This window comes from Athene cunicularia (genome assembly GCF_003259725.1).
Source record: "Athene cunicularia isolate RWA chromosome 6 unlocalized genomic scaffold, athCun1 chr6_part1, whole genome shotgun sequence".
Lineage (NCBI taxonomy): Eukaryota > Metazoa > Chordata > Aves > Strigiformes > Strigidae > Athene > Athene cunicularia.
In genome coordinates, this window is record NW_020799105.1 from 2,612,792 (window position 1) to 2,628,795 (window position 16,004).

The 16,004-nt window shown below is 37.6% G+C and overlaps 1 protein-coding gene across 1 annotated transcript in view; it reads right to left on the bottom strand.

Annotated features, from left to right (window-relative positions):
* The window catches only part of KAT6B (lysine acetyltransferase 6B), a 116,746-nt gene that overhangs the window by 8,974 nt on the left and 91,768 nt on the right, over positions 1–16,004 (bottom strand). Inside the window, exon 14 of the mRNA XM_026851465.1 lies at positions 2,233–2,464. Coding sequence (XP_026707266.1) covers positions 2,233–2,464 — 232 coding nt within the window. The remainder of the gene's footprint in view (positions 1–2,232; positions 2,465–16,004) is intronic.

The window sequence follows — 16,004 nt, forward strand, 5'->3', positions numbered from 1 at the left end:
TAACCCAAAGTCTCCTGTTACAAATCACAGAATACCAGGTTGGAAGGGACCTCAAGAATCATCTGGTCCAACATTTCTTGGCAAAAACACAGTCTAGACAAGATGGGCCAGCACCCCATCCAGCTGTATCTTAAAAGTGTCCAGTGTTGGGGAATGCACAAGTTCCCTGGGGAGATTATTCCAATGGTTGATTGTTCTCATTCTGAAAAACTTCCCTTGTGTCCCATCAGAATCTCCCCAGGAGTAACTTGCACCCATTACCCCTTGTCTTTTCCATGTGCCTCCTTGTAAAAATGGAGTCTTCAACTTTGTAGCCACCCTTTAAATGGTGGATCATGGTGATAAGGTCTCCCCTAAGCCCACTCTTCTCAAGACTGAACAAACCTAAATCTCCCAGCCTTTCCTCACATGGCAGGCTTCCCTGTCCTTTGATCAACTTTGTGGCCCTCCTCTGGGCCCTCTCCAGCCTGTCCACATCTTTTTTGTACAGTGGGAAACAAAACTGAACACAGTGTTCCAGGTGTGACCTGATAAGCGCTGAGTAGAGTGCGATAATGACTTCATCATCTCTGCTGGTGATGCCTTTACTGATGCAACCAGGCATCCTGTTGGCTTTCTTTGCCACAGCAGCACACTGTTCACTCATATTGAGCTTGTTACTCACCAGGAACCCAGGTCCCTTTCCAAAGACCTGCTCCCCAAAGGACTATACAATTCTAAACAATGAAAAATATGTTGGTTTTTTTTTTTGTTTTTGTTTTGTTTTGGTTTTTTTAGCAAGGATTTCAAAGGCTGTAAAAAATCAGGTAGGTTAAGTGATAACATGGCTTTTAACTATAAGGATGTTTAAAAAAACCCCAACAAACAGATCCAGTTGAACCCTTTTCACAGAACTGTGACGAACTTCTACTTCACTATGTGTAAGAAAAATTAACAAAGTTTAGGAAATCACAAGAAGCCATACCCAACTGTCAAGATAAGTGTCTGGCAGGGATTTCAAATACGTGATTTCTCTTCCTGGCTCAGCCACTGACCTTCTGGATACCTCTAGCCAGGTCAATTCACACCCCTATCTAAGCTTTACTACCTGTGAAAAAAGACTAACTGACCTTGTTCATAAAGTATTTTGAATTCTACAGATAAAACGTTATTTTCTAATTGGCTGTCAGTATTCAGGGCCTGTAATAATTTGTGACAGGGCAAAGGCTGCATGTAAGTGATGAACACCTATTTGATTCTGCCTTAAAATGCATTTGTCCCATCAGGTTGTCCATAAATAAGCACCACAGAAAGCTACAGTTTCAATGCAATGATAGTACTCCTCTTACTTCTCTCATAACACCATCAAGTAAGCTACTCTCCTTTTTGAAGACTTGCATTCTTATCAGTTCAAAACTTAGTTTTGAATACTAGCGGTGGTGAACATAAGTTATTGAGGCTGAGATATTCCCAATCTTCATTTTATTTTTTGGCAACCCACTGTTTCTAAAGCAGTTTTGCTTAATTATAAAGTTTCTATGATTAGAATATCCAGAAAGAGTTATGCAGCTCTTCAGAAACACAAATACCACTGAAAGTCATTTAAAGGCATTTTACAAAAAAAAAAAGAGCCCAAACAAGAAAAAACACTCAAGGTCTAAAATATCAATCAAAATGATTAAGGAGGAAGATAATCACAAAACAGAACTCATCTTCCCAGTGTGCTAACTCAACATTGATCATATCATTAAATAGAAACTTGTATTCTCAGTAGTACCTTGGGAAGGAGGACTTCATATAGAGGTGATCTGATCCCATGGCTTGTGTGAATGCAGTAAGGACTGAAAAAAGGGGGTGTGGAGAGACAGACTGCCACCCACCCACAAACGCAAGTTTTTCTCTCACCAGTATTCAAAGCAAAATATTTGCAAAGCAACAGTTGGGAATCGTACTTACAGAAGATGATAGTGAATCTTCTTCACTGAAAATGTTTCAAGCTGGCCACACCCTTCTAGTAACCATTAATATCAAAGAGGATCCAAAACACCACCATTTGTTTAGGGAGAAAAACTTTTTAGATACGACCCCATTAGCAAGACCCAGCTGTAATGATTTCTTCAGTAAGGTGGTCATCATTCATTTTCAGGTCAAAATTTGACACAGGTATTTTTCACATCAAAAACCTATTTTTTAAGTAGAGAATGTGAATGTTTTGTCTTGGTATTTTAAAAATATTTTACAAGATTCACTGACCTATCTTCTCTTTTATCTATCATTCTATGTTGCTGCAGGGTTGTGGCAATATCATGTGGACACATTCCAGTAGCTCGACTCATTCCTTTGATGCTGATTTGTTTTTCATGGTGGCAGTTAAGATATTCTAATATGACACTTTTCCAGTAAGCCAAGTATGAGAGACGACCCAGATCAGACAATGGTTTTTCAGGGGATCCTGCTTGACCCTCTCTTCTAGAAAGTAAATAGCCTAGAATGAAAAGAAACAGAATACCTTATTGAGATAACCAAAATAAAGAATTTTAACTGCCCCTTAAGAAAGTTGGTACTAACAGAAAGATCAGCATGACTGATTACATTATTGTAACTCTTACAGTTAAATAATTCCTATCAACAAGAGATTGGTTTTCATCATTATAGTGACATAGAAAAAGATTTAATCTTCGTAAAAGGCTCAGATCTTATGAAAATTAAATGTTAACCTAAACCCCCCTTCTGATCATAAGAGGAGAGAAAAAGCCAACATGTTTCAGAACATGTGTCATCATATATGATCTCATCTAGAACTACAACTGCCTGGCCTGTTAAGAAACTTTTACACCTGAGTTACATCACTGAAGCCAAGAATTTTCATAAGAATCTCAACAGGAAATGTCATGGGTAATATCAGCTAAGTCATTTTTCTTCAAGAAGCCTGGGGTGACATAAGTTTTTGATTAAACTGTTGTATTTCAGGGGTGACATATAATTTACAAGTTGAACTGCTAGAATTACTTATGAGAAATAATTCAAAAATAATCTCCCTTAATTCATGTTTAAGAACATTCACACAAGACAGTAACTCATCAGCTATTATGCAATACACCACCTTTGATTTATATTCCATGTATGTTGTAAGTCATTTTTAACTCCTTTCAGCTTTAAGAAGCTTCTACAATTTAAAGGAGAACACACTTGCTTAGAGAAAAGAGCAGTGTGGTATTTGTCACTATTAAAATTAATTCCAGATAAAGAAAAAATAAACAATTGATAAAATGTATCCTTTCAAAGTAATTCACCCCTGCATAATACATATCCTGCACTGTGCCTTTACAAACACTACCAAAACACAGGCCTTAAACATCAGGCTTATAAAATGCTTCTTCCACACTGTAAGCATGGACATCGCACTTATGGAATTACCTTACTTCCAAAGTCATTTGGAATCCACTAACACATACAGTTCTTTTGTCTTCCAGTATTCTTAAATACTTTTTTTTTTGTCTTTCAAGTTGGAACCCTTCCTCTTATTTTTCACAGATTGCTTTAAAACTTATCTAGTACAGCCATGTCACATTTGCTAAACAAATCCTCCTGACTTCACAAAGTTTCTCCTAATCAAGTTAGTTGTAAATTAAGAACATATTAACATCCAGCTTTGAAGCAGTGGCTGTTCCATTATTTTCAAGTATGCTCTACCATATACAAACTGTACACACACACACATCTATTTTTATATGTATATAAAAATACAAAATGCACGCGTACATACACACATGCATATTTACTCAGCCTAAAACAATGGTCTTCCTTCTTTGGGAGCAATACAAAAGGTCCACAACAGAATTTGGAAAACACATATGCACTGGTCATCATACTCTAACCTCCAGTTTGCATAAAAATGTTTACACAGAAAAACAGACATCCTACTACATTCTAAGTGATCAGTAACAACATAGGTACTGAAATAAGTAGCATACCCATCATATCTACTAGTATGATTTATGATAAAATGCCAGAGATTGAGGAGGAATACCATCCCACATCTGCCTACTTCTACATAGCACACAAACACCTACATAAAGCCTGCCTACATCTGCATGGCACCATGGGAAACACAGCAAGTAAATTTATTCTTTTTTACAGAAGACACACTACCTTAAAACTTAAGAAAAGGAAGGTGTTTTGACATTTCAAGTTGCAGCTTATTAAATTTGTTAATAACTACATGATACATCTTAGTATTGTATGTAGCTGTTGATGACAGAAAAAGCCAAACTTCACATTCAAACCCACACTGTATCCTGAATAGTTGGAAGATAAAGTGTGTTAGTTCCAACTGCACAACAGGAGACCTATAGTGTATAGCTTATTCTGCATAATTTTAGAGACAAAGATCCACTTGTACCAAGAAAGAATTTTGGATCAGCTTGTTTACAACATATAAAGACAAGTTGTATACTAAGACATCATTGCCAATAGAAACACATGCCAAACTGCAGCAGTACAAATAGTAATAGAAGTCTCAACAGAGGAAAAGAGAGGGAGAATAACCTAGATTTTTAAAACAAATCCATGAGGAGAATTTACAGTTGCTTCAAGTAACTTTAAGTTTAACCTACCAAAATTCACGTTCCAGAAAACCCGGGCACTAATAGTGTTTGCAGGCTGTTTGCAAGACCTGAATTTCATTCTTGTACTTCAGTATACTTTAAAATTACTTTGACAAGAGCCTTCTTCCTCCACTTCCATTTTCCTTATACATAACAGGGCTGTAACTATAGTTTCTTGGTAAACATCTTAATGAGGTTTAATAAGAAATTACTATCATGAGTTTGAAATCATTAGTTAGGCAACCACAAGTAGCTTTAGTGTTTAACTAGTATATCCTTGCTCATCAGATCCTTCCAATGGATGGGAACTTCTAGTTCTAACTAGTTCTTAGCAGTCATTTTCACATATTTTTACTCTACATTAAAGCAGTGAAACTTCACCTGCATGGCAGTAACATTTGTCAGTAATCTTCCGCCATTCTACAATATAATCTATGCTTATCCAAGATACTCACATTTTATAGCATCAAAAATATAAATAAAAGGTAACAGTCTCAGTTACATGTAGTGAGCACTGAATGGAAATTTTCTCTTAACAGATTCTGCGATTTGAATGACATCTATTAAATTAAACTTACCAAAGAGACGTCAAATAATTGATTTAAGTTGCAGGTAAATAAAAAACACTGATCTTGGTAGTTCGTGTATCTATCCTGAAGCATCTGAAATGAGTACAATATGCCCCTGTTAAAGAGATACCCTCAGTGTCATTGTATCTGCCTAATCTTAATAATGGATAGCCTTGAAGTGGAAACCTGAGAGAACTTTCTTAAACTATAAACCCTGATATGAGACTATCAACATTAGCAACATTCAGAGGACAAAATATAGCTCCTCCCCACCCACTCCCTAAGAGTAAACAAGTCAGACTGTATGTTACACACACACAAAACCCCACACCAAAAAGTAAAACCTAACCTAGATGAACAAAGAGTTGTCTATCTTATCTTCTAGACATATGGATGATAGTATCACAGAATTAAATGGTTAAAATACCATTAACGACTTATTTCTTGCCTTATCTCCAGACTTCATAGTGAAGCAACATGCCAGATGTGACTTACAGCCTTTGATTTCTGTCATCTGAAATCTCCCCAAAACCTCTAAGGTTTTATCTTATTCAGGATTTGATACAATTAGAAGAAATTCAATTGGAGAAAGGGAGACTTAATGTAAGATACATATATTTTATGCCTTCAACACAAAATTAGGAGATAGTCAGACATTAAAACAAACATTTAAAGAAATTAACTTGAGCAGTATCTTGTAATTTCAATCTAGAGCATGACTAGTGTGTAACACCGAAAACAGCTACAGCAGAGTTCGAGACATGCTTACATGAAAACAGTAACTTTAATACATCAATGTCAATCTCCAGAAACCTTCAGATACTTAATTACTGATTTTGTTATGCTCAGTTCTGTCTCTTTAAACAAATCAAACAGTGTGAGATCAGAGGTCTAACATGATAGTACCCTGTTCTGACAGTGGCCAACAAAAAAAAATCCAAGGGACAGGCAACCATCTTGTGAAACTCACATGCAAACAGAATTAGTCTGGCTCTATCCTAAGAAATAGAATGTACCAGATGTCTATCATTCCCACACCTTTTAGTATTCTTAAAGAACTTGATATGATTTGGCAAGTATCACTGTCTTTTGCAAGCATCACAGAGTCCATCTTCCTCCTCCATTCACTGCATTTACCTACATTTTCACTAGTCTTTATTGTTATGTCCACTAATATGGCTGGTATGGACATGAGGTGAACTGACTTGTATCTCCCCTAGCTCTATCCTGAATATCTTCTAAAAATCGGGATCACACCAGCCCCTTTTCAGTTCTATGGCATGAAAGCAGTTTTATGCATACTTCAAGTTACAAACTGCCATAAGCAGCTATTTCATTACTAAGTCTCTCTTATCTCTAAATCCCCAAGACATATCCTTCTTACCCTGCCATACACATTTTCAAACTTCACTACCTTAGCTTTCTAATATTTAAACATAAATCACTCCAACGTTTTAAATAAGGTGGATACAATTTAGCTTGAGACAGCTGAATTGAATTTTATTATCTAATGAAAAAACACATACTTGTTCCTTAGCTTTTTAACATGTAGCAAAGGCAGGCTAGCCCTCAAGTGTGTAAAACGACAAGAGATGCAGATTACATAGAGGCCACTGGCACAGGAATAAGCAGCAAAGACACTTGACAATTGAACTGGTACACCGAGAAAGACCAAGTGAACACACTACAACTGACAGAAGTCAAAAGAAGATTTAAGATATTCTTTAAGGACTCCTGCAATCTGTGTGCTCTCTATACATGCTTGATATTCTACAGCAATGAACATACCAATTTATCTTTTAACTTCTGATGAATGGTCAAAAAAAAAAAAAAAATCTAGCTAAAAAGTTCCATTTCTTTGAGTGTGTTTAAGATTGGCCACAGTCATTATAGAGCCATTAGGTTTTCGAGTAAGCTAAGTAATTGATTCAAGTAAACCATAAATGCAAAATCCCATCTTGTCCTCTGTTCCCTCCAGCCCATTTGCAACCTGGATGTAGGTGTCTAAAGTACACTTCTTCACATGCACACAAGAGAGCATGGCCACACTATGGCTCAGTTACACACAACCATATTTCACAGGATTGAATGAACACTTAGTGGTTTCCTAGCTAATATCAAGGTTTCGAACAAGTATTTTTAATGTAATCATATTTACTGTTTCTATTTTTTTTAAAAAAAATTATATCGTGGGACAATCCTAGAAATGTTGTATTTTATATTCAATGCAAAGAGTAAGCAATAGTTGGTTGATTAGCATCCACACTTTGGAAAATAAAGAATTGTAACAGAGTAGGTTTTAAGAAGAAGAAATAGAAGGCTGTATTTGGTTTGTAAAGTAAGTGTATTACTCCTCTTTTTATGAAAGTATCACAACATCACTTGCAATCTCCAGTGAGCAATACAATTATATATTTTATTAAAAATCCAACACAGTCAGAATACAATCCACTGGGAGCCTCCTGAGGCAGTTTTAATGCAATCTACTCCAGAAGATGCTACCAGCTGAATCTCTACTATTATTTCCTGCATTCTACTAAGCATGTACTCCTTTAACGGAACATCTCACAGATCAGCCTCACCACACATAATAGACACTGTGCTGATCTAACAATTCCTCTACTCCCTGAACTTCACTGCTTACAGGTAGTCAGGTTCTTTGAGAACAGTGACACAAACATGAGGCAATTCACACTCAACAGGATCCATGTATGATGTTTAACTATTGTTCTGAAAATATCTTTCATCTCATTGCATCACATAGTCTTCAGTAGAAATAAACAGAATCAGTAAAAATGTGCCTGAATGGGAAATAAGAGTACAGAACCTCATTTTGTACCTCAACAAGTACTTACAAATTGCAGCTTTTTTCTCCTATGCTACTACCAACAAATCCACGTATTTGTTTTGCACTTATGCAGTTTAAAAATAAGACAAACAGAGTCTTCAAAATGGATCCCGAGGGTAGGGATTTCTGAGTCCCACATTTTGGCTAGGATGTTTTTTTTTGTTTGCTACAAAAAGCTGGAAATAATAGTTTACACTGAAAAATTGAAAATAAATTTATCTGAGAGTCTGTGACCTTGGAAACAGTTTTATGTATCAATCACATAATACATGGGAGACAAAACACAGTTCTGATCTTACTTAAAAAAGTCATGTTCAATACCACCTTCTAAGAAATCAATAACATTAATCTCTCTGAATAAGAAAGTTACAAATACTAGTGAAGAAAGTCTGCTATGTTCTTGTAACTGAGACAGTACTCAGTTTACAAAAAAACCCAAAATTACAAACGTCTTAAAATGAGGATGTGTACTATCAGAGTATTCCAGAGTCCTTGTCTTGAATCATCCTAGCTGTTCCAGAGAACAACACTCTTCATTCAAATTTTGAAATTCAAATTTAACCTTCACTTTTAAAAAAAATTATCTGCAGATTAGATTGGCTTTTAACTTAAAGCAAAGCTGCAGCCAAATCCAGTCTTTCTTTCAAAACCAGAATCACACTGTTGGTAGCTTAATGCAAGAAAACAAGCACAGCTTTGCTGCACTGCAAACACTTATTACAGAGAAATGTTTACATGCTATTGCATCCCTCCACATTCACAGAATTAATAAATGTAACACAGAGAGCACAAGAACAGTGCAGAAAATGCAACGCAGCAGAGGTGCCTATTTAGAATAACTCCAAGGAGTCTTTTAGCAGTAACTCTGCCACTATAACCTACTGGACTTTGAACAAAAGTGGATTTGGCAAATAAGAAATCGTTATGCTATTAGCAGGGTTTCATCAAGACAGCTTTCTCTCGAGCGTTTTAGGCTATCGCATTTCATGCTTCCTAGTAAAACTGCATCATGGTACCTTGCTTCAAAGAGGAAAATGTCTGTTGTGACTTTTAAACTTAATTTACACGGAAAAAAAACCCTCTCCACCTTTTAAAGCAGAAAGAATCAAAATTCCAGAGAACTATCATTGCAAAAACATTAATTTATTGCTTATGTATTAACATACTCCCAAAACAGATGACACTATATTATCACATCTCCAAATCATTTTTAAATCGAGAAATTCAGATGGTATACTTGTAATAAATAGTGACTGAGAATCAGGGTATAGAATAAGTCATGTGAACTGAATTCAAATCTATTAACACTGGCTTCCAACATAAAGTCTCTCTTTGTAATGTAATTACTGTAATTCAGCTCACAGTAAAACACAAAAGCAAACTTAAACGGTTCAAACTTGCTTAAGCCTTGCCTACATAGTAAACCCACTTTAAAAACAGGTTTCAACTCACAAATATGACACAGCTTAGAACAACTATCAGGTTGTCAGCTCTCACAGAGTCATGAAATAGCTCCTGAGCTGCTACAGACTGTCATAATAAGGTAAACTGTCACCAGCTTCAGTTTGCCTATGAGACATGTCATCTGCATGTACTGGTATTCAGCAGCTGAGTTGTAAATGGCTTTACTGCCTGTGAATCAGGGACAAGACAGACAACAAAGATAGAAGCACTGCTGCCATTCTAAGGGACATGCTTGCTCTACAGCCATGCACTACAGTTACTGCAATCAAATTAATCTGAACAGCTACACAGACTTGCTGTCAATGCACAACTAAACTTCATTTTATCTTTCCAGACCTGTTCAGCTATACTCACAATAGTAATACATCACTGATCCTATAAACAGGCTTGAAGACAAGTTGCCAGTGTCGAGTACCACATCAAGTCCAGTTCAAAATGCACCTATGCAACACAGTGCCTAAAATGACAGCCTGCTGACAGCAATTTACTTCCAAACTTCCTAAAGTTTACTTCCAAAGTAAGTTATCCTACCATGAACTTATCTAATGCTAACAGCAGAAGTTTCAGAAGACAGTATATGTAGAAATACCTGTAGACAGAATTTATACAGATCCAGAAGCACCTTACCATTTGTTATGTGACTTATACTAAGTCAAACCTCCATCATTGTAATACCATGATGATACAAATACATTTATTTCACTCATGGCTGTAGCTGTCCACTCTTCCTTGCCTTTTTTGAAGATGTATGTAACATTTGCCACCTTTCAGTTACTGAGGATGTCCCCCAGCTGGCATGACTTCTCAAAGATGATATGCAGAGGTCCTGCAATCATGTCAGCCAGTTCCCTTGGATGAATTTCACCTGGTCATATGAGTCTGCATATGTTCATTTTACTTAAGTACTCTGTAACTTTATCTTCCTTTACAATCTCTAGCATCTCTCTGCTCCTTAAGTTCTGCCACACCAGAGAACAGGCCCTGTCAGTGAAAATCAAGGCAAAGACAGTATGGAGTACCTCAGATCCCTTCTGAGATTCCCACCACACCCTCATGTTGTCAGACAATGCCAACTCCATTCCACAGCAGGGCCATATACTGCTTACTCTTCCTTTGACTGTCCACATACTTGTAAGCTCTCCTGATCACTCAGTTTCAACTCCAACCAAACTCTGGCTTAATTCCGTTCCTGCACATGTAATACCAGTACCTTCTGTAGACTTTGTTTTTGCTCAGGTCAGGAGTTCTTCCTGCAGTCTAACAGGCTTACTGTCTGCTATTTTCATGACACCAGAATAAGTAATTTCTGCAGTTTGAGGAAACTGTCTCTGGAGATCAACATGTCCCATGCTCCTTTGCCCTTCACAGCAGCCTCTCACAGGACATCACTCACCAGTTCTCTAGACTAGGTAAAATTCCAGGCCTTAGTCTGCTAGTTGCCTTCCTTACTTCCCTCAGGATCTGAAACCCTGCTATCTCATGGCTGCAACAGCCTGGGCTGCCACTACTGCTTGCCTGATCAATTCCTCTTTACTTGCAAGTAGCAGATCCAGCAAAGCATTTGCCCTAGCCAGTCCTTCCAAAACGTGTGACAAAATATTGTCCCAAACACCGTGCAGATATCTGTGGGACTACTTGTATACTTTCCATCAGAACGTTTAAGGTAGTCCTTGAGAACAAGGGCCTTCCACTAGCAGATGTCATCCAGTTGCTTGGAAGGTTCATCCTCTTCCCTTTTTGAACAGGCTGTCTGTAACAAACGCCTACCACAGTATTTATGATTGCTGCTGCCCTAGCCTCTGATTCCGAGGTGTGTGACTTGAGGGTGAGTGGGCGCCTGCATGGTGTTTGGCTGATGGCCAGGTTTAAACCATGACACAGGCTTATCACCCACCCTGTAGTGGAGCTCCATGCTTCCAAGTCATTCCTTTGTGAAGAGTACAATGTCCTCTCCTCTGCTTCTCTGCCTGTTCTTCCTGAGGAGACTGTTAATCCATCTATTGCAGCCGTCCAGTCTTCTGACTGAGGTTACAGCTCTGACAGAGCACAGTCTTTCAATTCCTCATTTTTGTCTTCAGGACTTAAAAAACTGGAATAATGAGATTTCAAATGCAGTGTGAGAGGGCCCCCTTCCCCTGCCCACCCCAATCACATTGTCTCTTGCAAACCCCACTCTCCAAGAAGCCCAAGACTTGGATGGCTACTTATTCCCCTAGAAGTTCTGTCTGAGTCAGTTTGTGATGTGCCAGTGTGGTCATTCCAACTGGTGCCTGTGACACCCCACCACTGTGGTTGTGTGGGCTCTCTGGACCCTCAGGACACCCCATTCTGGGCCAGCTGTTCCACTAAACTGCCAGGTTTGCCTATCTCAGTCATGCACATGTTTGTTAAGTAAGAAACTGAACACAAGTTTATCTCACTTCAAGACTTGACAAGCAACTTCATCTGCTGTCTTCCGGTTACCAAACATAGTTCTATCGCCTTCTGAATTAAGGATCCATCAACATGCTCTCTCCTCCTATGCTGTTCTCCAAAATGCTCATGCTGAATTAGGAACCAAATTAATTGTACACAAACTAATTTCTCCTTAACCGCTATCACACAGTTCTAAAATGCACAGCTCTAAAATGTAGTATCTTGTTCCATTTCCTACCATTTAGTCCGAATATTGCTTAGTACAAGAAACTAACACAAATATTGGTATCATATTTTACAGTGTACCAAGTTTACAGCAAAGGTCATACTGCATTTGTATGTTTTTCTACTGTTATGAAAAAATGAAAAAATACTTTAAACAAGTATCAGTCTTCATGAAGTGTCAAGTTAAACAGTTATAAGAATCTTCACAGAGAGGCAAATATTTTCTCCTCGTATTTAGGACTCATCTTGGAGAGCACTTCTATGATCTTGTATCTAGACAAAGGCTGGGGAAGTTTCAACACTTGTGGGTTTTATATTAATACTGTAGATGCATTTCTGCCCATTTTAAACATTATTTTCCTATCAGGAAGTATATTTAGCATTAATATGCCCTCTAAACTTGCAGCTATTTAAATAACAGATGACAAATTCACAGGTATTTCAACTAATCACTTGATCCAGATCAATTACATAACAAACAGGAACATTTGGACCTTGAATGCATGGTGCACCTCTGCACCAGCTGTACATATTAACTGCATTGCAAATTAGAGCAACACATGCAATTAAGCATTTGGATGATATTGGTTATTCACCCCATCATGTCACACACTTAAGAAGTCAGCAATGAAGTCCCCTGATCTAGTTTATCTGCCAATGAAGTCAGATCAAAAATACCACCACTGACCTGAGCTGCTGGCAGGTAGCAAAGGGATAGGAACAATGTACTGATGTCATGAAAATGGGAGTCAAATAGGAGCAGGTTGCTTGGATCATAAGAACAGATTTTAGTCTACTGATCTTCCCTCAGTTTTAGAATGAATGTAACCTTTACAGCAGAAGTCCATTTAGAAACATATACACTACAGCAGCAAAACGAGAAATTAATGTTATGCTAGAATTCTGGATTTCAGAATGCCATCTTTTCCTCATTGTATAACTTACACCTGTCAATCTCAGGTTCATATTTATGCATGCACATCACAACCACACATATAAATGTTTACATATGCTTCCACACATAGCAACAGTATCCCAACATCACTGAAGCAACTCTCTTACAGAAGACAGAATCAAGTTACTTATGAAAGCTTTCCATATACACACTTTAAAGATGCCAACACACTGCTGAAAACCCTGAGCAGACAAGGGAGCTGCAATAAAATCAAACTACTGCCAGAAGTTGGAAGCAGCTTGATATCTACCTCTGAGAGTCCCCAGTCATAAAATGGAGCCTTTCTGAAAGCTGTAAGCAATAGTTCGTGGTCAAAAGATTGCCCTTATGTAATCAGCACTGTTCAATTCCTATTTATATTTTGTTAATATTTGCATCAGAAGAAAACATATTAATGAGATTCTATCCAGAACAAAAGAAGCAAGCAGTGAACTATTTGCCCTTTCATGTTCTTAGTTCTCAGTTTCTTTAAAGGCCAGCCCCCCCAAATGAATTACCAGACTTGGGCAGATGAAATTGAGCACTTTTCCATTAAACTTTGTTTTGTTTGAAACATAACCAAGTAAAATAAGTCCCTTAATATGGAAAGGAAGAACTTGTAAGTTTCCATGCAGTGTTCTGTATCAAACCAGAGATCTGAAAGGACAGAAAATGCTAGAACCAGTATCTAAAGTGAAGATGTCCCTCAAATCAGCATTTCAAGTTATCCTAAGAAACTTTCTTTTGTCTTATAAAACATCAAATACTTTGTTTTGAAATTATATGAACAAGTTGTGAAGACAGGTTCAAAAGGGTAGTTGTAAAAATCAAAACAGCTGAGTATTCAGACAGAGCAGCTCAATGCAGTTAGGTCAGCTCAGCATTCAAAGTTCAACAGACACGACCGTGAGTGGAAGACAGAAATAGGTAAGGTGAAAGTCTGAGCTTATTAAGACTCAAGATTCCTAAAACTAATTCGTGTTACCGTTTTTTCCATAACTATTCTGTGTGCCTCTGAACTGTTCTTATCTATGTCAATGGGAGGAAGGTCAAAGATAGAGGACCTTAAATAGGTGTTAGTACCCTCTTTGAAAGCACTTTTGAGGCAGCTTCAAAGGACCCCAATGCCAAGATCCACACAAACACTATAAAAAAAAAAAAAAAAAAGAAAGACTAGCTGTAACTTGAGATGCTTAGATCAGTGAACAACCTGCTACATTCTCTTTTTTTCTTTGTCTGGTTAAAGAAAAGCTTTCTTTGTGATGAACAGAGTAAGCCAAAGATTCTCTCATTATTGTTACAAGAAATAATGCCAGCTCTCATTCCTCTCCACATCCTCAAGTAAACTCAACACAGGGGGCCCAAAACCTTTAGTTCCTTTACAGAAAGCTTCAGAGAAGAGGTTAGAACTAAACAAATGCCCTTCATGAAGGGAAGGAAAGGTAAAGATGACTGCATTACAGTCAGACCAACAAAAGAAGGCACTCTGAGTGAATTAATTGGCTAACACTTATTTTACCTGTGCCAGTTGACAGTAAACCCCTTGAACGGAGGTTCTGTGTACAAAGTACTTACAGAGTGAAAGCATAAGCAAGAGAAAAGGAACTGAAGTACCCTTAAAAGCAAGACTTGCATGCACAGAGGGCATTGGTCCTGACTAGCAATTTGATGAACAAATTTGTCAGCAGGTTAAGTAGTTTAGTTCATTAACAAGGCTGGACTGTTCTTGATTTTATAAGCAACTTTTTAGTCATTTAAATTCATATTTTAAAATTATTAAGTAAATGACACTGAATGGGAAATTTCTTATACAACTGTAATTGTTGAATGAATTTTCTTTAAGGTGTTTAGTTTTGACAGCATATAAATACAATTGTTAAATTTATATCATACATGCTGATGAGAAAATACTACCTGTTTGCCTTCTTATAGGCTCTACATACTCCTACAAGACTCAGTTGACAAGACAGGAAGACGGATCTAGGAGGCTATGCCTAATATAACAAGTAAACTGAATATCCCCAGAACCTTTAAATGGCACTGAGGCCAACCAGCACAGACAGATGGCATACATACCATTAAGCTCTGACTTTCAGCTAGAGTGTTAACCTGGCTGTTAACATAACGCTCTCAGACTCATGGCTCAGGAAAATTGTTATCACACTTGGGAAGTGACAGATGCCCTGGACCAAAATTGTATCAGGGACGGTTTTAACAGTTTTAGAGCAGTAACCAAGTTCCAAAGCCCAAGAGCTTTTTCTATCATTGTTTTATTCATCCCTACAAAAGACAGTGTAGTAGTACTAAAGGACATGAACAAAAGCAAAATGGAGAGTCAGTACTGAGAAGTCAAAAGGCACATGTAGGAAGTCACTGCAAATACTGTATTTGCTCAGGTAAGCGGTCATGACACACATACTCTGTAAGACACAACAGAAGACGCAAACTGAGTTTGTCTTACGTGAACAGCAAAATGTCATTGCTCTTCATTTGCTCTACTAAAGCATATTGTAGAACAAGGAACTAATGAAGTAAGATTTAGAAGAAAGAACAACAGATGAAGAAGGTTATTAGGGAATCTCATGGTGATACTTGGTTAGCCAGCAGATACAGGAATTGCATGATAAAAAGAGTGGATATTACTTACCAAGTACTGAACACAAAAATCCATCTATTAAAGCACATTTCAGAAAGCTAAGCCCAAGACATGGCAATTTGCTAACTATCTACCATTGCTCAAAAAGAGCAGTAAACAAGTAAAAAAAAATATAATTCTTTACAAGTAGGTAGAACTGCCTGATAAAATTATTGGCACTGGAGAAAAAAGGTACCTGTTAAGAAAGCTACCAGGTTATCACATTGAGGTGAGACGTCTCACTGTGCCTCAACAACAGGGTGACAGGCTACAAAATATCCGCTTTGTCCACTGACTTGCTGCAACAGAACGACACTCCGCAGTGAAG